General features: G+C 62.7%; 1 protein-coding gene across 1 annotated transcript; it reads right to left on the bottom strand.

The window, feature by feature from the left end:
- Positions 1–79: 79 nt before the first annotated feature.
- On the bottom strand, positions 80–19,887 carry LOC117641432 (cell adhesion molecule 3-like). The gene is made up of 6 exons (XM_034378753.1): positions 19,766–19,887; positions 2,913–3,118; positions 2,362–2,497; positions 2,016–2,149; positions 1,300–1,566; positions 80–1,205 (listed from the first exon to the last, which is right to left on the bottom strand). The coding sequence occupies exons 1-5, from the start codon at positions 19,830–19,832 to the stop codon at positions 1,378–1,380; spliced, it is 732 nt and encodes a 243-aa protein (XP_034234644.1). The 5' UTR covers positions 19,833–19,887; the 3' UTR covers positions 80–1,205; positions 1,300–1,377.
- Between the last annotated feature and the right edge of the window lie 1,387 nt (positions 19,888–21,274).

Genomic DNA, 21,274 nt, shown 5'->3' with positions numbered 1-21,274 from the left:
GATTAAAGATTGGTAATTTGTTCCAGGTACGTCAAAAGGTTTAAAGGATTAAATCACTGTCGTTTGATGTTTTTTTTTTGAAACATTTTATTTAACCTAGAGTTTAACTTATAAAATCACATTTTCACGTTCCCATCAACACAACACACAGTAAAGCAGAAAAATCATGGCTGGATAGCCGCAGACAACGGAACGGAACAGGGACCCCGTTTCAATAATTTTGGCCTTGTAACCGTCAGCCGACCGGGCGGCGGAAGGGGAAGGGCCTCCGGTGCCTCCGGCCTGCGTTCATTCCGTGAGTCGGACGACGGGCAACACCGGCGGTTTGACGACTCAAGGGCAGACACCCAACCGGTCAGTCGTAGAACGACTGCACGCTTAACGACTAGATGTAACATTTGTAACATAAACTGACATAACAAACAAGTATTTTTTTACACGGTATTTAGTTTGTTTTCCTGTTTTTTGGAGTCAGGGTCAGCAATCATTGGGAAAGAGCCACCTCACCAACAAATCACATTTGCTCTGTTATATGTACACACGAAATAAACCCCCTTTAGTGTCTTCGAGGACAGAATTTTCTCATAGACGCTTAAAAACCATATATAAATTTCATCTTATAAAAAAACCTTATGCCATACAATGCTTAGTCTGAAAATGTCGCGTCATTGCATAACATAGCGCACACCCATCATAATTAACAATTAGTTTTTATTATTTTTAGAAATTAAGAGCAGAAATTCGGCTTGTATTTATGCAGTCATTCAGCGCTTTTGCGCTTATACTGGGGCACGAGATCATACAACGCATTTTCTTTAAGAAATAATTTGTGTAGTAAATCTTGCAGAGACTTGACTGCTGCTGCAGCAGTGGCAGATTTCGATGAGCCCTTCGACCGTTTGCCGAGAGAAGGGCGCCTCCCTTTGCAGTTTGGAGCTGCGCCGCGCCTCGGCCCCAGTAGACTGATTCCGGAGTCCTTTTTCATCGCTCTGTCTCACTCGCACCTACACGGGGCCCTATAAGTGCGAGAGAGACAGAGACACAACAACGACTCTCGGAATCAGTCTGCAGTCCGCGAGGGCGTTGTGGGTTGTAAGTACGATCACAGCGTTGGTCTGGAGTCCGGCCTGGTCCGCTTGGCGCTCGGCGCGCTCAGTGTGCCAGCAGGCGCGGTATCCACAGCAGAGACATGCACACGGCGAGCCCTGTAGAAACAAAAACAGCGTTCAAAGTCTCGGTTAGCCCGGACGGACGCACCTTCGCTTCTCGAGCAACCCAGAAGCAGAGACACAGCCAGACCTGTGGCGGCCGCGGCGGGGGCGTGGGCGGTGGCGCCACTGTACTGCGCGAGCCGCTCGTTGCCGGGCCTGGCGTCGCTCAGGATGGCCGTGAAGGAGGAGTCGCTGTGCGGCAGGTCCGCGACGAACGACTTGCAGCGCAGCTCGGCGTGGTTCCCCTTGAAGATCTCGGACTCGACCGGCAGCCGCAGCGCCAGCCAGTTGGGGTGGCGGAGCGCGCGGGCGGGTCGGCGCCGTGGGTCGGCGCCACCAGGTTGCGGTGGTCCAGCTGCGGAGGACTCGAGTTTCAATCCAAAGACGGGAAAGCACTCGGTGCCGCCCGATCCCGAGTGGCGACGTGCCACAGTGGGCCAGAAGACCGGTGGAGCGGCCAAAATTCGAGACGCGTTTTGAGCTCCAGAGTCGCTAAATGGGACTCGAACCGACCATGTGACCCCACCAATGGATAGCTCTCCGAACGAGGAATCCGTTGGTGGGGTCACACGGTCGGTTGGTGTCCCATTTAGCGACTCTGGAGCTCAAAACGCGTCTCGAATTTTGGCCGCTCCACCGGTCTTCTGGCCCACTGTGCGTGCGCGCCTGCCGGGTAGGCAACCGTGGGGCTGTGCGGACGGCCGCGCTGCCCGGGATGCCTACCCACCAGGCTGCCCATTGCCATTACCATTACGGGCCAGACCACAACTGACGCTCCTCCCTCTCCGCTCTCACTGCTCTCACCTCCACTCCGTTGAGGTACCACCGCAGCGTGGCCCTGGGGACGGCCGGCCCGATGCTGCAGTTGGCGACGATGGTCTGGCCGGGCACGTAGGCGCTGTCCAGACCGGAGATGTGCGGGCCTTTCGGCGGCATGGCTACCAAAGGAGACAGAGACAGAGCGAGTCAGTGCGCCGCGCTACCGGCATCGGCCTTCCCCGCCTCCCCACGGACAGTAGACTGACTCCTACAGTCGGTTTCCTCGCTGTCTCTCTCACACATACGGGGTGCTCATGAGTGCGAGAGAGACAGAGCGACAAAAACGATTCTAGGAGTGTCTGCCGCGGAGGGCGCGGTACTTGGAACTCACCCACGACGTTGAGGCGGGCGCTGCTGACGGCCGTGAGGAACGTGGGCGCGTCCACGCTCACCTCGCACGTGTACTCGCCGGCGGTGTCGAAGGACACGTTGGACAGCCGCAGCGTGGTGTCGTTGCTCTGCGCCACCTGTCCACATTGCCACCGGCTCGTCATCGGATGCCCGGAAGAGCAGGGGCGCACAGTGGGCCAGAAGGCCGGTGGCGGCGGCCAAAATTCTGGACGCAATTTGAGCTCCAGAGTCGCTAAATGGGACTCGAACCGAACGTGTGGCCCCCACCAATGGATTGCTCTCCGAACGAGGAATTCATTGGTGGGGTCACACGTTCGGTTCGAGTCCTGATTAGCGACGCTGGAGCTCAAAACGCGTCTAGAGTTTTGGCCGCCTCCACCGGTCTTCTGGCCCACTGTGGGTGGTTTTCAGCCGCCTGACTGCGAAGGGCCGCCTCGTCCGCTCCGTCTCTGTCGCACATGGGGTGCGACCGCGGGTGCGACAGAGACGGAGCGGCGAGGCGGCAGGGGGCGCGTACGCGTTGCTACTCACGTCCACGTGCACGCCGTTCATGGTGAAGGTGCGGATGTTGGGCGCCTCGTCCTTGAGGTAGCGGTAGAACTCCTGCCGGTTGCGGTACCACTTGACGGAGTACAGCGGCTCGCCCTGCGCGTCGTACTGGCACGACAGCACGGCGGGCTGGTGCAGCTGCGTCCACGCCGGCACCCGCAGCGCGCGGATCAGCAGGGCGCCGCAGTCTGGAAGCAGCCGAAGAAGGCCGGGCTTCAGGAGGACGTCAGACAGGGGTGGCTGCAAGGCACAAGGCCCGCGAGGGGCGCATGTTGGCAACTCCGCGACGCCGCTGGGGAGGTCTGGGAGGTCTAGCAGGCCCTCTAGCTATAGACGCAGCCCCCCATCTCCCTCTCTCTCTCTTTCTCTCTCCCTCCCTCCACAGTTCTTCTCTTCCCCGCCAATTTCCGGTGCACTAAAACGTGTGCCCTGGTAACGCCACCGCCCGGACCTCCCCGCGCAGCCCGCGCCACGCGCCCTCCCTCCCCTCCGACGACTCGTGCCCCATCCCCTGCCTTCGGCACACACACACACACACACACACACGAACACGCACGCAGAGCGCGGAGAGGCGAGGGAATCAGGAGGCCTGAGACTGCTTCTGGACTGCTTGCTGGCCAGCCTAGGCCTGCTCGGCTTGGGGGTGGCCGATGTACGATTCCCCGGGCGGTCGTCCGCGGAGCGACGCGGAGTCCCCACCAGCCGGGATAGGGTCATTGCGACGAGCCCGCGTCCCGCCGGCCCGCCGGGCGCTGGGGCGGCGCGCCGCTTGGAGCGACTTGCCGCGCCGAAGTGCCTGCTGCTGCCCATCGCTGCCTCGGCTGCCCGCGGTGTGAGCTCTGCTCTGCGGCGCAGGCAGGAAAGAATGGCTCTGCCGTCTGATTCCGAGCACTGCTTTCGTCGCTCTGTCTCTCTCGCACTCATGGGGCGGTCCGTACGGGTGCGAGAGAGACAGAGCGACGAAGCAGTGTTCTGAATCAGACGGCTGCGAAGCGGCGAAGGCAGGCCCAGACGCACGCACAGTGCGGGGCAGGGCTTGACAGGCTTGACCAGCGCCTCAACGAGTCTCAAGCTCGACCGGTGGCGCGCCTCCGCCCCTTCCCTACCCCTGCGCTCTTTCAGGCCTTCGCCGCGCGGACGGCCATATTTTCTGGAGGCACGTTCGCGCCTGGGCGGCGACGTGGCAGGGGCAAGGGGATGGACTTGTTGGGGGTCATTGGCTGGTAAAGGCTGTACGGCCCCCCACGGAGCGACCAGGCGGCCGGGGCCGAGCGCTGGGCTGGGCCGGCTGGAGGCCTGCCGGTGCCGGACCGAGTGTCCGAGTCCAGCGGGGCGGCTTTGGCGTTGCCGCTCGCTTTCAGGGATTTCGCAGGGATCGGCAGGAAAGAAGGGCGAGCGAGCAGAAAGGAGGCCCGGCGGGCCGGCCGGCCGCCGAGCCATTCAGAAAGAGTCGTTTCATCGCTCTGTCTCTGTCGCACTCATGGGGCTTTCCATGGGGGTGCGAGGGAGACAGACAAACCGTTCTTCTGAATCGGCCGGCAGCACTTCCTGCCGACCGCCACGCCGCTGCCGCTCCACTCCACTCCACTGCGAGCTGCAAGTCTGCGAGTGCGAGTGCGAGGGCAGAAGCACGCCGTCTCCGTCCCTCCGCGGCCGGGCCGGCCCCGACGTGCGAATCGTGCCGGCTGACGTCGCCGGGTCTTGAGCGGCCCGGCGGGCCTCATGCTCCACGGCGGCGTGGTCGCGCGGGTCAATTCCGACTGCCGCCGCCCGACGACTACTCACAAGAAAACAAATTGAAATTATCAAGAAGGGGGAGCGCAGCCCAATTCTCCCTGTTTTTCAAGCCGGTTGGCAATCCAGGCGAACGCGTTTGTCATCGCGCTACTCTCTGCTCGCGTTTTCGCGTTTTCGCCGGCGGGGCAATCCCGTTTATTGCGCCTGGCCTTGGCCTGGACGGGGACGGAGAGGGACAGTCCTAACTGGCCAAGTCAACTCCCCCGCGGAGACGGCGGGCAGACGCACTCACTCACACACACGCACCCCCTCCCCGCTCACACACACGCACATACGAACACGCACACACGCAGACGTCCCCGGAAGCGTTGCCCGCCGCGTGGTATCATTAAGATATTAAAGGAGACCCGCCTTTTTCTGCCACGCCGGCCTGTTCGTTCGGCCTGTTCGGCCTGTTCGGCCTGTTCGTTCGGCCTGTTCGGCCGATTCGCCGCCATGAGCGGCCGGCGTCGTCGGCCCTTCGGAGCGGGAGCGCACAGTAGACTGGGAGTCCTTCTCGTCGCTCTGTCTCTCTCGCACCCAGGCGGGACGCTCGATTGGAGCGAGAGAGACCGCGCGGCGAAAAGGACTCTCGCAATGAGTCTGCTGCTGCCCGCCAACGCCAACGCGTCGGCGGCCGAGTGGCGAGGCGACAACGGTGAAGGCCGACGCGGGCAGCGCAGCGCGGTGCGGCGTGGGCCGGATGTGCGAGATGTGCGTTGCCAGGCGGACTGCGGCGTGCACTGCGAACTGCAGTGGAACCACTAGGGCCGCGTCGCCGCGTCCAGAGGGCGGACCGCAACTCTCGTCGTCCTCGCCAGCGTCGCCAGAGAGTCAGAGAGGACGGACGTCCCTACGGCACCACCACACTGACTCTGAACCGAACTTCGGCACGCCCCGAGTGCGAGAGAGACAGACCGACGAAACTGAGACAAGACACTGTTCGGAATGAGTCTGCCGGGTGACCGGAACCCGCCCTGCTTTGGGAAGCGGCCTCAGGCGGGACCACTCCGTCCTCGACGAGGACCCCGTTGGGGGAGGAGGAAGAGAAGGGTTGTCCTCGCCGCGGGAGCCGCAGCCGATACGTTTTAATCAACGCTTATCGCGTCGGCAAATACACCGCCGCCCTGCGCGCCCTGCGAGGGACGCGTCGCAGCGGTCGGCGTCCAGCCGGAGGTTACAATAACACACAAAAAGTAATTCCCTATCTTCCCCTTTTTTATGAGGCAGTGGCAGCTCGTAGCAGTCCCGCCACACACTTGTACAGCGCGCACCAACACATGCCGGGCCGTGGCGGCGGCCGCCCGGCTGATACGTCCAGCCAGCGCGTCCAGCGCGGCCGCGGCCTGGCGGCCTGGCTGGCAGTGATATGCGCGGCTGGTACGCGACACTGGTACACTGTACACTGGTACAGCGAGCTGGCTTTATTCGACTCACTGTCGCCCCTGCCCCTCCCGCCCCCTGTGGCTGCGGCGCGGACACGCGGACACCGACCTTGCTCTCGCCGCCGCGCTGCAGCAAAAAGAGGCGGACGACCGCGCCAAAAGCCAGCGAGCGGCGCGGGGGCGTGCAGCGTGCAGCAGTGTGGTGGACAACGGCGTCCCCGTCCCCACCCCCGCGTGCGGCGTGCGGCCCGGCGGCCGTTTGATATTGACTCGGAGCGTCTTCCTTCCATGGTGGAAAGCCATCGGCCGTCGCGGGGGATTTATCGATCTAATAAAGGATGGCCGCGCTGCCCCGCGGCTATGCAAGGGTGTGAGCGAGAGGGCAGGGCGGCCAGCACGGCCGGCACGGCCTGCAGGCCCAGCAGGGCACGGCCGGGGCACGGCAAAAAGAAAAAGGGAAAGAGGAGGGAGATCTGACGGCTGCCAGGCACTGCTGGTGGTTGCGCCGGTCATGAACCCTTCCCCTCCGTTTTTGCGCTCGCCGAGTGCATCATCACCGCGCGCTGTTTTCCCCCGCCCCTTCTGGAACGCCCCGCTTGCAAATGTGCCCGCACCGACGGGGCGCTCGAAGCACCGGTGATTTTGCAGTGCAGTCCGCGGCAGTCCGCCAGTGCACTTGTTAGACATTCGACATGACCACCCCCTTGCCGTCCTCGGCCAGCGCGTGCATGTGTGCGCTCTTGGCTTGAGGCCATTGGAACGACCAGAACGCACCTGGGGCTGGGGCGAGGGCTGGGCTGCTGGCTCGCATCACTGGAAGAGTCACCGCGATAAGAGCTTCACCCCTCCGTGCTTTTGCAGTGTGCCGCCAAACGGCCGGCCGGGGTTGTTCTTACTCTATCCGAAAGCCACCAGCCGCTAGCCATCGCTGGGCGTGGCAAAGGGGCCGAGGCGGGCCTTGCCTGGGCCTTGCCCTGCAGGGCAGACTGGCAAGCCAAAAAGAGGTGCGGCCTGCTGGCTGCCTGTCTGGCTGCCCGGCTGGGCCTCATCGCCAGCCGGGGAAGCTCTTAGCTGATTCAGGTAATTTGTCTGAAATCGCGCGGGGCAAGCCGCCGGCACCCTCGCCGCCACGGAAGGCTGGAAGGCTGGAGGGCGTCCATCAGCCTGCGGCTTCTTTGCCACCACAAGCTGCAAGGGGAAGGGGAAATGATGTCCCTGACCCGGTCAACGCCGTGGCGGAGGAGCGAAATGATTCGGCGCCGCCGACGTGGACGTCAAGTCGGAGCGAGCGGAGCGCAGTGGCCGAGCGGAGTGGCGACGCCAATGCCGCGACCCGCCGCCCCCCGCCCCGCCCCGCCCCGCCCCGCCCCGCCCGCCCGCACGATGTGCGATGTGTCTGTCTGTGGCTGGGCCGCTGGGCCGTGCCGCTGGGTGCCGAACTGGAGGAAGAACGTTCCATGCAACACACATGCCCTCCCCTCCTCCCCTCCCTCCCTACTCGACTTGATTCGATCAACTAAATTGTAGAGCCGGCGCAGTGCAGTGCCCCAGTGCAGCAGGCCCAGCAGGCCCAGCAGGCCTTGATGGGTGACGAAGGGCCAATCCCCCTCCCCTCCCCTCCCCCTTCCCCCTCGCACGTGCCTCCAATAGAAACAAAGGGGAGTCAGGTTCGGCCCCGTCGCGCCGCGCGTTCCTTCATTTCATCCAAAGGGTGGCGGGGCGCGGCGGCACTGATGAATTTTTCAGTGGAATTGGATGTCTTGTCCCTCGTTGCGCTGCAAACGCGTCTGCAAACGATGGCCGCGACGAGGAAATGAAGTAAGAAAGAAAAAAAGGGGGAAAGAAAAAGTTCATTAATTCCTGGATTGCCCGGCCGCGCGGCCCGCGCCCGAACTGACGGGCCGCGATTTGAGAAATCGCAGGACGCGCGTCTCGCCAGTTTCGCCCGCACGCCGAGAGGAAGCCGAGGAAAATGAAAAGTAAGGAAACGGAGCGGGCGGCGCGCGGCGGCGGCAGAGACTGGCAACTTGGAGAGACTGCCGGGGTGAATAAGGAAGTGCGGGGAAAGCCAGGCAAAGGGAAAGGCAAATAAGGCAACACAATGGATATCCTCAACACAAATCGGGGGAGTTGCACACGGCGGGCTCGTTGCGGGTCTACGTCCGCCCCGCCACGCCCCGCCCCGCCCCACCCCGCCCCGCCCCACCACGCCCCGCCCCGCCACGCCCTGCCGCGCTGCGCCGCCCTCCCTCCGCCGGTAATTTCTTTGCGGCGCCCAAGGCAAGCCCAAGGTGCAAGCGGCCAACGCGGCGAGGCGGCGAGGCGCGGGGATTCGGGACTTCCTGGCGGAGGGGCTGGTCGCCGTCGTCGTCTCCAGCGCGGCACGCGCGCCACGCACCCCCAGCAACACGAACACCCTTTACCCCGGAGTTCGTTTTCGTTTCGAGGTTAGGTGGTTTGAGGTTTGAGCCCCGGTTCCCATAGTTCCCTGCCTCACGACACGTCGCCCCGACTTTGGGTTTGCAGGTTCCCCTTGCTGCCCTTCCTGATGGCTTCGCGTTTCGCGGACACTTTTCTCCGACCGCGACGGGGCGGGCATGGGGCAAGGCGAGGCTGTCATTTTCATTTTCCATCCCACTCCGCGACCGTTTGTCGACCTATCAGCACACCATCATCGCTCCCCCGCTCCCGCGCCCCGCGCCCCGCGCCCCTGGCGGCTGCGAGTGGCAATATACGAACTCGCACACAAACCCACACACGCGCACACACACACGACCGTGCGGATTCCCCCCACCTCCCCTCCCCCGGCATCGCGGCGCAGATAAAAGCAGGGGTGGTGTAAGCGTGCCAAATTTATCATGTCTTCATAAGGAGCGCAAAATTGCCCGTGAAATATGGGGTGGCCGAGGGGAGGGGAGGGGCGGGGTGGACAGGAGCGGGCCGGGGGGCTTCTTTATTGGGAAGAGCCAAGTCCGTCTCCGTCTCTGGGAGGCTGGAAGGACGTCTGGAAGGCCGTCTGGAAGACCAGGCGCAAAGTGGCGCCCGAAGAGTGTGACAGGGTGAGTGGACGCGGCGGCGGGGAAGGAGGGGGAGGAGGAGGGGGAGGGAGGCCAAACATGGGGAGGACGAAGGGCAGAAGAACAAAGATGAGAAAAAGATGCGAATTTGCAGAAGGGGGAACCGCGCAGGGCGGGAACCACCTCCCGCGCCTTTGATGGCGGAGTGCGCGCCGCGCTGGGGTTGCTGGGGGTAGGCAGTGTGCCTGCCAGGCAGCCTAGGCAGCCTCCCCCGCGCCAAGCGGAGGGGAGGGGAGGGGAGGGGAGGGGAGGGGAGCGCCGGGAAGGTGGGAGGGCGGCACTGCATCGCCGCATGCAGGAATAGTGGATGGAATAGTTCCCCGGGGATGGCGGCGTCGCGGTGGCGGCGGGTGGCGGGGGAGCGCGCCTTCCCTCGGGGTCCTCCAGGGTCCTGATAGGGGTGCAGGATCCCGCCGCTGTTTTTTCTCCTGCCTCATCCCTCGGCGGGGAGGCGAGGAGGACCGGGGGCTAGTTATGAAGTTATAACCCGTCACACCCGGACAGTCCGGACAGTCGGGGCGGGTGGGACAGCGCTGTCGAGCGGGACAGGCGGACAGGTCAGCCGGAGTGAGGCAGGGCAGCCCAGGGCAGGCAGGGTCGGGGTCCGGCTCTCCAAGGACGGCTGGACGGACAGGACAGGACGGACTCGGGGAGCAGAGGAGGCGCCGCTGCGCCGCTCCGCTGCTCCGCCAGCACACGGGCCAGTGCGCGCGGATTTGGGATTTCCTGGCGGCTGCATCCCCGGGGCGCAACCCTTGCCGACGAGGCCCCTCTCGGGGCGCGGGGTGTATGACTGGAGGGTGCATGCGGGAGTGCGGGGCCGAGCGGGCCAAGCAGCCAAGCACGCGGAGGGCCAGGCCGCCGGTTTGGGCGTGTTGGCTTTTCGAGTGTGAATAATGCGCGGCGGTTTGCGCCGCGGGACCGTATTGCCGGCACTATTGGCAGCACGCACAAACACGCAGAGTCTGGGGCGGTGCTTCTTCCGTAAAGCAGTGTGTTATTGCTTCCACGCTGTAGATTATGACGGGGCGCGGCGGGGCGCGGGGAGGAGGAGGGAAGCACGCCCCATCAGGCAGGCCGCCGGGGGTATGGCGGGGCGGGGCGGGGCGGGCGGTGTCGGCGTGGTCCGCCCCGCCGAGGCACGCCGTGCACGCCGTGGCCCTCCTGGTCGAATCAATTATGCAGCGCTGCCCCACGGCGAGCGCGCGGCGCGAGGCGCGAGCCCTCGGTCCTCCCCAACCGGGTGTCTGTCTGGCCGGGCCGGCCAACTAGCCTGGAGGCTGGAGGGAAGGATGCCGGCCCGTCGGCTACACCGGTAGTAGTCCCAGCGGCCAGCGGCCCCAGCGAGGAGAGCGGGGCGTCCCGGTCCATTCCGAGCCAAGCACGAAAATTACACGCACAGTGCACACTAGACGACCGAGTTAATGTAAACACTAATCTAGTCCGCGTTTTGGGTCTCGCGCCACGCTTTCTCCGAAGCGATCTTGTTGAGACGGTGCTCCGGCACCGCGTCGCAGTGCCGGAACAACTTGCCGGCCAGTTCCGGTTCTGCTCGGGCGCTTTCGCCGCTTTCGCGAATGAATCCCTTCCGGTGTCGCCATCCTTGTTATTCTCTTTGCATCCTGCACCGAGTTCGCGCGACGGCGTAACTCACGGCCGTGTTGACCGGGCCTAAATAACGGCCACCATTTCGGCGGGGAGGGAGGCGGCCCGCAAATTAGGAGGAAGAAAATTAAATATAAGGAAGGGGAGCGAGAAGGGAGCGAGACAACGAGCATAATTCTTTTAAAGCACGGTTTCTGCGGCCCGGCGCGCCGGCGCGCCGCGATGGAGAGTCAACAGAGTGAACGGGACAGAGCTTCGGTCTTAGTCTCTTTATTATTAATAATCCGGGGCGGGCCGCCGGAGTCGTTAACGCGACGGCAGCCAACCAGGGTGGTTCCGAACAACGGTTCGTCGCTCGGCCTCCCTCGCACTGCGGAACGGAACGGAACACGATGGCGAGACATGCAGCGAGAGACGAGAGTCCCGCTCGGAATCCGCCTGCACCCAACCACCACCACCGCACCGCAAAGGGAAGGAAGGGGCCTTCAAAGCGGCGGGATTCGGGATCGGCGGAGTGCTGGATTAGAACGGGGATCGGGCGGGGCGGGGCGAGATGGGGCGGGGCGGGGCGGGGCAAGGCGTCAGCGACAGCGCTGATCAGGGCGGCGAGGCGGCGAGGCGGCCGAGGCAATGAAGGGCGAAGGGCTGACGGCGGTAATAAGCGGCGGTGAGGGCGGCGAGCGCCCCGGGCACCTTGCGGAGCCTTGCGGGTACAGAGCGGAGCCCTTCTGGGGCTGCTAGCTGGGCTTGGCTGGGGCTCGGCGGCCAACTAAGGCGCCCCGCAACGTCCGCATGGCCACCGCGCCGCCAGCCTGCCCGCCTGTCGTCGCGGCGCACACATTTCAAGTGTGAAATCGGCTCGGTGTGAATTGGATCGTGCCTCGGCGGGCCGTGAAATGAGGCAAATCGTGGCGGCGCCTCATTCACGCCGACGACGCCCACACCCCCGCCACCGCCACCCACCGCCCCACCGCCACCGCCACCGCCACCGCCACCGCCACCGACCGCCACCGCCACCGCCACCGCCACCGCCACCGCCACCACCGCCACCGCCACCACCACCGCGGCCGCGACGCCTCCCTCGCGGCGGTTTATTGCGTTCGGAAAAGAAGACGCCGCCGGTGGATCCTCATCTTGCCTGCATAGACAAACGGCGGCGGCGGCGCGGGCGGCACTTTGGAGCACTTCCCCGCCAGGACGGCGGCGGCCTGGGGCGGCGCGGGGCGGCGCGGAGGGAGGCGGAGGTGGCAGCGCGTGCTTCATTCGCGGAATGAAACCGCGAGTCGGTCTCGGGCGACTTGGCGTGTCGGCTCATCATCGCCCCGCCAACAACAACAACAACACCAAGCACAACAACAGCAACAACAGCGCCGAGGAGGCAAGCAAGCGGCAAGTGGATGAGCTCCCCAGCGGCAACGACAGCCAGGCCCACGGCGGCTCGGCGGCACGGCGGCAAGGGGTTGGAGCGGCGCGGCTTATCAAACCATTTCCGACGCCAGTTACCGCCGCGGCCCCCGCCGCCCCCGCCACTCGGCTGGGGCTGGGGCAGGGCGGCAGGCAACAGCGGAGACTGAGAGGGCCGCGCCGCACCGCGCCGTGTGCACGGCATGCCGTTGCCGTGTTCCAGCCCTTCATCCTCGCCTTCATCCCCCTCGTCTCTATCACGCCGGCTCAGCGTGTTGCAGGACGTGCACGACGTGCGCGTCGCACCTTGCGTCCTCCCCCTGCCCGCTCCCCGGGCCCGCCCCGCCGCGCCCTACCGCGCCCCGCCGCACCCCGCGCCACGCCCCGCCACGCACCGCCACGCACCGCCACGCACCGCCACGCACCGCCACGCACCGCCACGCACCGCTACGCACCGCCGCGCCCCCACTGTGAAACCAAACGTGGACAACTCCACACTTCCTGGTGTGGAGTAAGTCTCCACACCTGGTGTGGAGTAAGTCTCCACACCTGGAAGTGCAGAGTTAGCAGCCTCCACACTTCAAGTGCGGAGCAGCTCACATGGCCCCTATCTCTTAGCATGGTGCAAACGTGGACAAACTCCACGTTTGAAGTGTGGAGACTGCAAACTCTGCACTTCCAAGTGTGGAGACTGAAAATTCCGCTCCTCCGCATTTCAAATGTGGAGTTGTCCACTCTACAAATCAAAGAGTGTACATGGTACGCTCTAACTAGAGCATGCCTGCAAGCACGCTCTAACTAGCGCATGCCTGCCAGGCATGCACTAACTAGTGCATACATGCCATGTACACGCTAACTGAAGCATACATTTACTGCATAAGGGATAGGGAGTTTTCTGCATCAGGAAGCGTGTACATGGCATGTATGCTCTAGTTAGTGCATGCTTGGCAGGCATGCGCTAGCTAGAGCGTGCTTGCAGGCATGCTCCAGTTAGAGAATACTATGTACGCTCTTTGATTTGTAGAGCACGTTTGGTTTTACAGTGCCGCCGCGCCCCGCCGCGCCCCGCCGCGCCCCGCCGCGCCCCGCCGCGCCCCGCCGCGCCCCGCCGCGCCCCGCCGCGCCCCGCCGCGCCCCGCCGCGCCCCGCCGCACCCCACCGCGCCCCACCGCGCCCCGCCGCGCCCCGCCACGCCCCGCCCGCCCTCCACCCTGTTCACTTGTTCATCATCGCATGTAATGGTTGATTTCCGAAAGGGCCTCTCTTGCTCATGAAGGCGGTCTGCGCCAAGTGGGCCGGGCGCAGGGGCAGGGTCCGTCCGTAAAGACTCGGCAAGACGCCGCGCAGTACACTGCAGAGCGAGGGGGAAATCACTCGCGTAATAGTCGGGTCACCGATTCCTAGTATTACGCGTAATAGTAATAGCGTAATAGCCAAATTTCTTAAAATTTCCCCTATTTAGGGTCCGATTTTAGCCTAAATCTGGATATTTTTGAGCGTAATAAGCCTTCTGTAATAGCGTAATAGAACGTAATAGGGAGTAGTCGGGTCACAGTTTTTAAGAGTGATTTCCCCCTCGCTGCAGAGTGTGCAGGCCGCGGTGGACGCGGTCCGGCGTCCGGCAGGCCGCTCCTGGACGGCCCCCTGTCCCTGTGGAGTGTATACCAGTGTGGCAGGCCGGCAGGCAGCAGCCGAGCGATTCAGAAGGTTTTGTCACTCTGTCTCACTCGCACCCATACGGAGAGCCCCGTGGGTGTGACAGAGACAGAGCGACGAAACGGCTCCTCTGAATATCGCTCAGCAGGCAGGCCGCCGGACCGCCATCACTTCAATTATGAACCGCGAAGCCAAGCTGGCCGGGCAAACGCCCACAGCGCGGCGCAGCGCGGTGCCCACTGTCGGCCTGCAGATTAATTCAAGCGATATTGTTTTGACCCGCAGCCCAGAACCAGAACCCCCAGCTCAGTGGCCCCTCGCCTCGTGGCTCATGGGGCGCGGACGAGGGGGTAACCACTTCAAGAAATCGTGTACAGACTACTCGGTATTACGCAGTATTACGGGGGTATTACACGTGTATTACGGCCTTAAAATGCCAAAATATGGCACATTTGACCCAAAAATGGTATTACGATCACGTGTATTACGCGTAATACACGGTTTTTGTGTACAGGGTATTACGCGAGTGTTTACCCCCTCGGGCGCGGACGCCGCCGGACGCGCATGGCGGCATGGCCAATGGCATGGCCAATGGCATGGCGGCGCGGCCGGCGTTGATCCCATCCCAACCCAAAGTCAAGGCCTGCCCGACGGGCGGCGCGGACAACAGCGCAAAAAGGGTAATGACATGGAACGCCGCCGCGCCGTGCCCTGCCGTGTTGTTTTCCGTTGTCGCGTCGCACTCGAGCCGCTCTCACCGCCAACGCGGTGGCGGCAGGTCGCAGTGCCACGGCGGGATGCGGAGGCACCTGGCCCGATATCGCGCGAGGCGTTTCGCTTCGCACCCTGCGCCCTGCGCCCACGCAGCCCTGGCGGCCCTGGCCCTCATGGGAATTTTGGGAAGAGCAGGGAAGTCGCCAGCTGGGAGTTCCAGTCTGGAACTCAGCGGACGAAGCCACTTCGCTCCCACTTCCAGGAAATTCCAGAATGTAACATGTTTTGAAGTCGCCGGAAGTCAAGATCTCTCTTCCATTGACGTCCGAAGACTTCCCCAGACTTCCCAGTTGCTTCCACCGACGTCCGTGCCACTTCCCGAGACATCCCACCCACGTCCAGGGACATCCTACGACTTCCGTTTACATCCTGCGACGTCCGACCCACGTCCAGGGATGTCCAACGACTTCCCTTTCACTTCCAGCGACGTCCGATGACTTCCCTGCCACTTCCCAAGACGTCCGACGACTTCCCTGCCACTTCCTAAGACGTCCGATGACTTCCCTGCCACTTCCCAAGACGTCCGACAACTTCCATGCCACTTCCAGTGACGTCCGACGACTTCCCTGCCACTTCCAGTGACGTCCGACGACTTCCCTTCCACTTCCCAAGTCGCCCGACCCACTTCCAGCGACGTCCGCTGACTTCCCTGCCACTTCCAGGGACGTCCGACGACTTCCCTGCCACTTCCCAAGACGTCCGGCGACTTCCATGACAATTCCAACAACGTCCCCTGACTTCCATGAACATCCCCGCCACTTCCGCTGTCTTCCCACGACTTCCACCGACATCCCCGCCACTTCCATTGACTTCCCACGACTTCCACCGACATCCGTGCCACTTCCATAGGCTTCCCACGACTTCCACCGACATCCCCGTTACTTCCATTTTCTTCCCATGACTTCGAGGGACGTCGAGGGACGTCGTGGGAAGTCGAGGGAAGTCCAGGGAAGTCGTGGGAAGTCGACGGAAGTCGATGGAAGTCGATGGAAGTCGACGGAAGTCGATGGACGTCGATGGAAGTCGATGGAAGTCGATGGAAGTCGACGGAAGTCGAGGCCGAGGGAAGTCGTGGGAAGTCGAGGGACGTCGTGGGACATCGTCGGACATCGTGGGAAGTCGTTTGACGTCGAGGGAAGACAAGGGCAGTCGCGGGAAGTCGAGGAAAGTTGATGGAAGTCGAAGGAAGTCGATGTGGAAGTCGAGGTCGAGAAAGGTCGTGGGAAGTCGTGGGAAGTCGTGGGAAGTCGCAGGAAGTCGAGGGAAGTCGATGGAAGTCGATAGTGGAAGTCGAAGTCGAGGGAAGTCGTGGGAAGTCGCGAGAAGTCGGGAGAAGTCGAGGGAAGTCGATGGAAGTCGATGTGGAAGTCGAAGTCGAGGGAAGTCGTGGGAAGTCGCGGGACGTGGAAGTCGTTGGAAGCCGAGGGAAGTCGGCGGAAATCGTTGCACTTTCTTGGATGTGGCTGCGTAATCGGGCTGAAGTTCCGCCAGCTTTCGTACTTAGTCGTCCCCAGGAGGACGTCATCGGCCACCTCATGGGGTGCCCGATGACGTCCCTACCGTGTCACCGAGACCAAGCAATGGGTAGGTCCTCACTCAAAGCAGGTCCGAGCCAGACTGACACATCCGGCGTCCAGGGACCACCTCGGACCCATTCCCCCACCCACGACTTGTCTCGATTTATCTCGGATGTCGGTGGAAGTCGTGGGAAGACTGTGGAAGTGGCGCGTATATCGGTGGAAGTCGTGGGAAGACAGTGGAAGTGGCGCGGATGTCGGTGGAAGACAGTGGAAGTGGCGCGGATGTCGGTGGAAGTCGTCGGTAGACAATGGAAGTGGCCGGGACGTCGGTGGAAGTCGTGGGAAGACAATGGAAGTGGCGTGGATGTCCGTGGAAGTCGTGGGAAGACAATGGATGTGGCGGGAAGTCGGTGGAAGTCGTGGGAAGACATTGGAAGTGGCGCGGATGTCGGTGGAAGTCGTGGGAAGACAATGGACGTGGCGTGGATGTCCGTGGAAGTCGTGGGAAGACAATGGAAATGGCGGGAAGTCGGTGGAAGTCGTGGGAAGATAATGGAAGTGGCAGGGATGTCGGTGGAAGTCGTGGGAAGACAAGGGAAGTGGTGGGGACGTCAAGGGAAGTCGGGGGACGTCGTTGGAAGTCATTTGGACGACTGGGGAAGTCAATGGACGTATTTGGACGAACACGGATGGAATTGGAAGAGTTGGGACGAATTTGGATGTGCAAAATGACTTCCGAGTGACGTCCCAGTTCTATCAGGGGGGCTCGAATTTCAAACAGCTTTCTGCTTTCTTTTCGCGCCTTTCCGCCCTTCCTCTCGGTGTCACTTGACGGGAGTGCATCTCGGGTGGAGGTGCCGCCGGTGAATGGACTCCCTGGAGCCATCTCGTCATTGGCGCGCGGGGGAGGCGGGGCGGGGCACAGTGGGCCAGAAGACCGGTGGAGGCGGACAAAACACTAGACGCGTTTTGAGCTCCAGAGTCGCTAAATGGGACTCGAACCGAACGTGTGATCCCACCAATGGATTCCTCGTTCGGAGAGCAATCCATTGGTGGGGTCACACGCTCGGTTCGAGTCCCATTTAGCGACTCTGGAGCTCGAAGCGCGTCTGGAGTTTTGTCCGCCTCCGGTCTTCTGGCCCACTGTGCGGGGCGGGGCGCGCCGCGAAGGCCAGCAAACAGGACCCCGTTTGAGCCGCGAGATGCAAAGGGCCTTGCACCCCTCCCTTGCCCTTTTCTCTCCCGGTCCTTTGCCCCCGCGGAGTCTTCACTTCCAATTTCCACCCAAATCCGGCCGCAGCAGCGCCGCAAGCTTCGCCCCGTTTAAAGAAAAACCAAAATAAAATAAAAACAAAACAAAATTAAATAAAAGCATTACGCAAATACTGGCGGGAATTTCGGTAGGTATGATTAATGAAATTGCTGCGGGGCGGCGCAGTTATTTTCCTGTTTTGCAGAAGTTTACACATGCGCCCAAAAAGCTTTAGACTGGCTCTCTTGCTGCGCCTCTGTCGGGAGGGACTGTATAAATCTCCCCTTGCAGTCGGAGAGAGAGAGAAAGAGAACCAGAGAGAGAAAAGGACACACACAGCGCATTCAAAAAATAAAATGCAAACATTTTTCTCGGGGCCTTTGGGTCGCGGGGGAGAGTTTTCTCCGGTACGTGGTACGTATAGAGCTCTTTGTTTTGGTGGAGGCGTGGCCTGGCGTGGCCTGGCATGGCCGGGCGTGGCCGGGCGCGGCCCCGAGGGGCGGAGTGCGGCACGGCGCGGCTGAGAGGAGCCACCCCTTGCCCATCCTCGCCACGGGGTGCGTGCCGCATCTTAGGGGGAGACACACACACACCCAAACACACACACTGACACACAGACAAACTGACAGGCACGCACCGTGAGACACACTGACATAAAGACAGTCAGACACGCAGACAGACCGACGTGAAGACAGTCAGACGCGAACAGGCGCGGCCTGACCTGGACTCAGGCTTGATTAGACACAGACGGACACAGACACAGACGGCGGTTTAAATTTAGAAGGCATGCCCCAGTTTGAACCAGAATGATGCGCGGCCGCGGCCAGGCTGACCCCGCCGGTCTGTCGAGCCACAGCCGGTGTTCCGGTGTTCCGGTGCTCCGGTGCTCCGGTGTTCCGGTGCTCCAGTGTTCCGGTGCTCCAGTGTTCCGGTGCTCCGTGTTCCGGTGCTCCGTGTTGTGCTCCGGTGTTCCGGTGCTCCGGTGTTCCGGTGCTCCGGTGTTCCGGTGCTCCGACGTCCCGGCGTTCCAGTGTCGGCGGGGAAAGCCGCCGGATCGCGCACACCGGTGGAAATTGGGCAAAGTTGATTAAGGCCGGGCAAACTCCTGTGGGGGAGGAATGGAGGAATCAGGGCCTGGCGGACAAACTTTTCCAGATTCGTGGGGATTAGTGCGGGGCGGGGCGGGGCGGGGCACAGACGGCCAGGGCAGGCTCGGCCAGGCTGTAGTGAGCGCCGCGCTGACTTAAGTGAATGAAAGGGTAGGGCGCTGGCCTTGCCTCCCCGTGGCGCGCGGACGGCGTGGATGTCGTGGACGGCGAGGACCCCCACGGTGCGCTGCGAGGCAATGCAAGGCCAGACTTTGCAGGACGGCAGTCCCAGATCGCCCCCCCCCTCCCTTTTGCACCTCTAATTTGTAGTGCATGTGAGGGGCATACCGACTGCGACGCCAGAAGCTTGGCGTACTGCCTTGGCGGGTCGTGCACGGACCGCGGACGCTAGTCGTGCCCGGGCCGTTGCTTTTGGTTATCGCCGCAAGTGCCTGCCGAGGCGTAGGCGTCGTGCACGGCGGCCGGCCGATGCGTCACACGTCGAACACCTGTCGCGGACACGAGGCGCGCGGCTAGAGTCGCCTAAAGTCCGGTAAGGCGGAGCAAGCTCCCCCGCCCGGCCAAGTGCAGCGCCGTTTCGGTGGGCAGCCACTTGCAGTGGGGCAGTGGCTCTCGGTTTTGTCGCTGCACCTGCCGCGTGGTGACGGCACGGCAGTACCGCGCTGTTACCGCAGGTCCTGACTGTCCTGACGGGAAGCCCCCTCGCTATGAAACAACCCAATCTAGGACTCAACACCCACTGCACCGTGGCGTTGCCGCCACAGTTTCCTTGTCGCGAGATTGGGGCTCCGTCCGGAGTGACAGCTTTGGCGTTGGCGTCCGCCAGGACCAAGGAGTCCCTCTCGAACGGCCAAGTTGGCTTGGCTGGCACCAATCCGGCGGCAGGCGAACTCGCCGACGGCATTGCGATGCAGTGCGGTGCCGGACTGCCGGGCCCGAGGAGGCGGGCGAGGCGGGTGGAGGCAAGCCGCAACAACGCTGTGGCGTCTAAAGCGGCAAACTCTGGGATGTATAGGTTCGCCCCAACCACGGTTCTCTAGTTACAACGCTCCAGTTCCCTCACGCCTTTTCCTAAACTTTGAATGTTGTGATTCAACGATCTGCCGCGGCTCGGCCGTGCGCGGCCGGCGCTAAACGGTGGTAAAGTCGGTGCGGTCCGCCGCAACACGTTCACAAACACACACAACACAAACCGCCGTCGCGGCAGGGCAGCCGGGCAAGTCGCCGCCTGAGACGGCCCTGGAGGCCCTGGAGGCCCTGGAGCGCCTAATCCTCACCGGTGGGCGTCAAGGCGATCAGAGACAAGACCGACACGGCGACAATCTGGAGCACTGGCGTTGCCATGACGACCGCGAGCAACACGGATCCCGCGTGATCATCTGAGAGAGACGGAACGAAGACTGAGCGGCCGGAGGGCCACCGGCCGGCGCGGCGCGCGGGAAAACAGGAGGGAGGGGGTGAGGGAGGGGAGGGGCGGGGCGGGTGGGGTGGAGTGGAGCGGCAGGGAAGGACGCGCGCATGCGTCCTCAGTGCAGTGTCTAAACGTTCATCACTCATGTTTTGATGGTAGTGCGCCGAGAAAATGAGAGAGAGAAAGCCACCACGGCGCGGCGAGTCGGCGAGGGAGAGGGAGAGGGATGATGATGCTCGCGGAGTAGATTTCACTTTTGCTACCCTCCGCCGTGTTCGCCACTCCGCACCCCGTCCCGCTTTGCTTCATAAATAGTGCACGCTTGTCGGCCCGTCGGCCCGTCACTCCACCGTCGGACTGATTCCGAACCGCGGCCTCGTCGCTCTGTCTCTCTCGCGCTCGACGCGCCAGCAGGGTGGCCCGCGGGGGTGCGAGAGAGTCGCGTCTCTGCGGAATCTGCGTACGGCGCTGCATTTGCCTGCGATGGCCGTGCCGCCGTGTCGACGTTGTCGCGAGGGCGGGAAAACATTTTCGTTGCGCACGGCTGGCGGGGCGGGCGGGGCGGGGCGGGGCGGGGCGGGGCGGGGCGGGGCGGGGCGGGGCGGGGCGGGGCGGGGGGCGGGGCGGGGCGGGGCACGGGGTGCAAAACGTCCGCCGCCGCTCCGCTAGCTCATCCCCCAGCTCGACTAGTGTGTTTGTGGCGCCTGCCTCCACGGTACAGAGGGTGGGTAAACACTTTTATCGGAAACAACATATTTGTTATGAAGTCTGCTAAATTTGATAGGTAAACAGACAAAGTAATATGACGCACTCCCATTTTATTTGATTGCTGTTATAGCGAAACCTAACTATAATATCCTAAGCTATATATGCAGTCGGCCTTGCCGGAACAAGAATCAATAAGTTTAGTACCAGCGGGACTGAGTTCGCACCTGCTACCGTGACACCATGTTTTTCACAAACTGCGTCTCCCCTCAAAAGTTTTGATGTTATTTTCGGCGGTGATGGTTGTCGAAGCCACGCCACCCACACACACGACTTTGAGTAACGAGCTTTTTAGAAAACAGTCCGCTGCACCTATAATACATCCCCACCAGCAGCACGACTTCCTCATGAAGATAAGCGCACTCGAGGCCGAGCGGAGTGACTCGCACCCCCACCCCGCTGCCTTCCGCCGGTAGCGTGAGAGTCCTCATCACGGTCCGTTCGTCGCGGCAGTGGCGGCAGTCAAGGCGGTCACGGCCTGCTTCGCCGCTTCGCTGCTTCGCTGCTTCGGCTGTCTCGACTACTTCGGGCGCCAACTGCCGCAGATAGCGCTTTACTGCAGGCAGAATCGGGGATAGCGCCTTTGCCGCCTTGTCCCCGGCCAGCCCGT

Source organism: Thrips palmi, unplaced genomic scaffold, assembly GCF_012932325.1.
Source record: "Thrips palmi isolate BJ-2018 unplaced genomic scaffold, TpBJ-2018v1 HiC_scaffold_15, whole genome shotgun sequence".
NCBI classification, from domain to species: domain Eukaryota; kingdom Metazoa; phylum Arthropoda; class Insecta; order Thysanoptera; family Thripidae; genus Thrips; species Thrips palmi.
The sequence above is the reverse complement of the archived record's forward strand: the minus strand, read 5'-3'. Positions and strand labels throughout refer to the sequence as shown.

Coding starts and splice junctions, on each gene's coding strand:
- LOC117641432 (XM_034378753.1), bottom strand. CDS start 19,832: ATGGCAACGCCAGTGCTCCAGATTGTCGCCGTGTCGGTCTTGTCTCTG. Junction 3,119..19,765: donor GATCGCCTTGACGCCCACCG/GTGAGGATTAGG, acceptor GGCTGCTTCCAG/ACTGCGGCGCCCTGCTGATC. Junction 1,567..2,015: donor GGTACCTCAACGGAGTGGAG/GTGAGAGCAGTG, acceptor AGTCCTCCGCAG/CTGGACCACCGCAACCTGGT.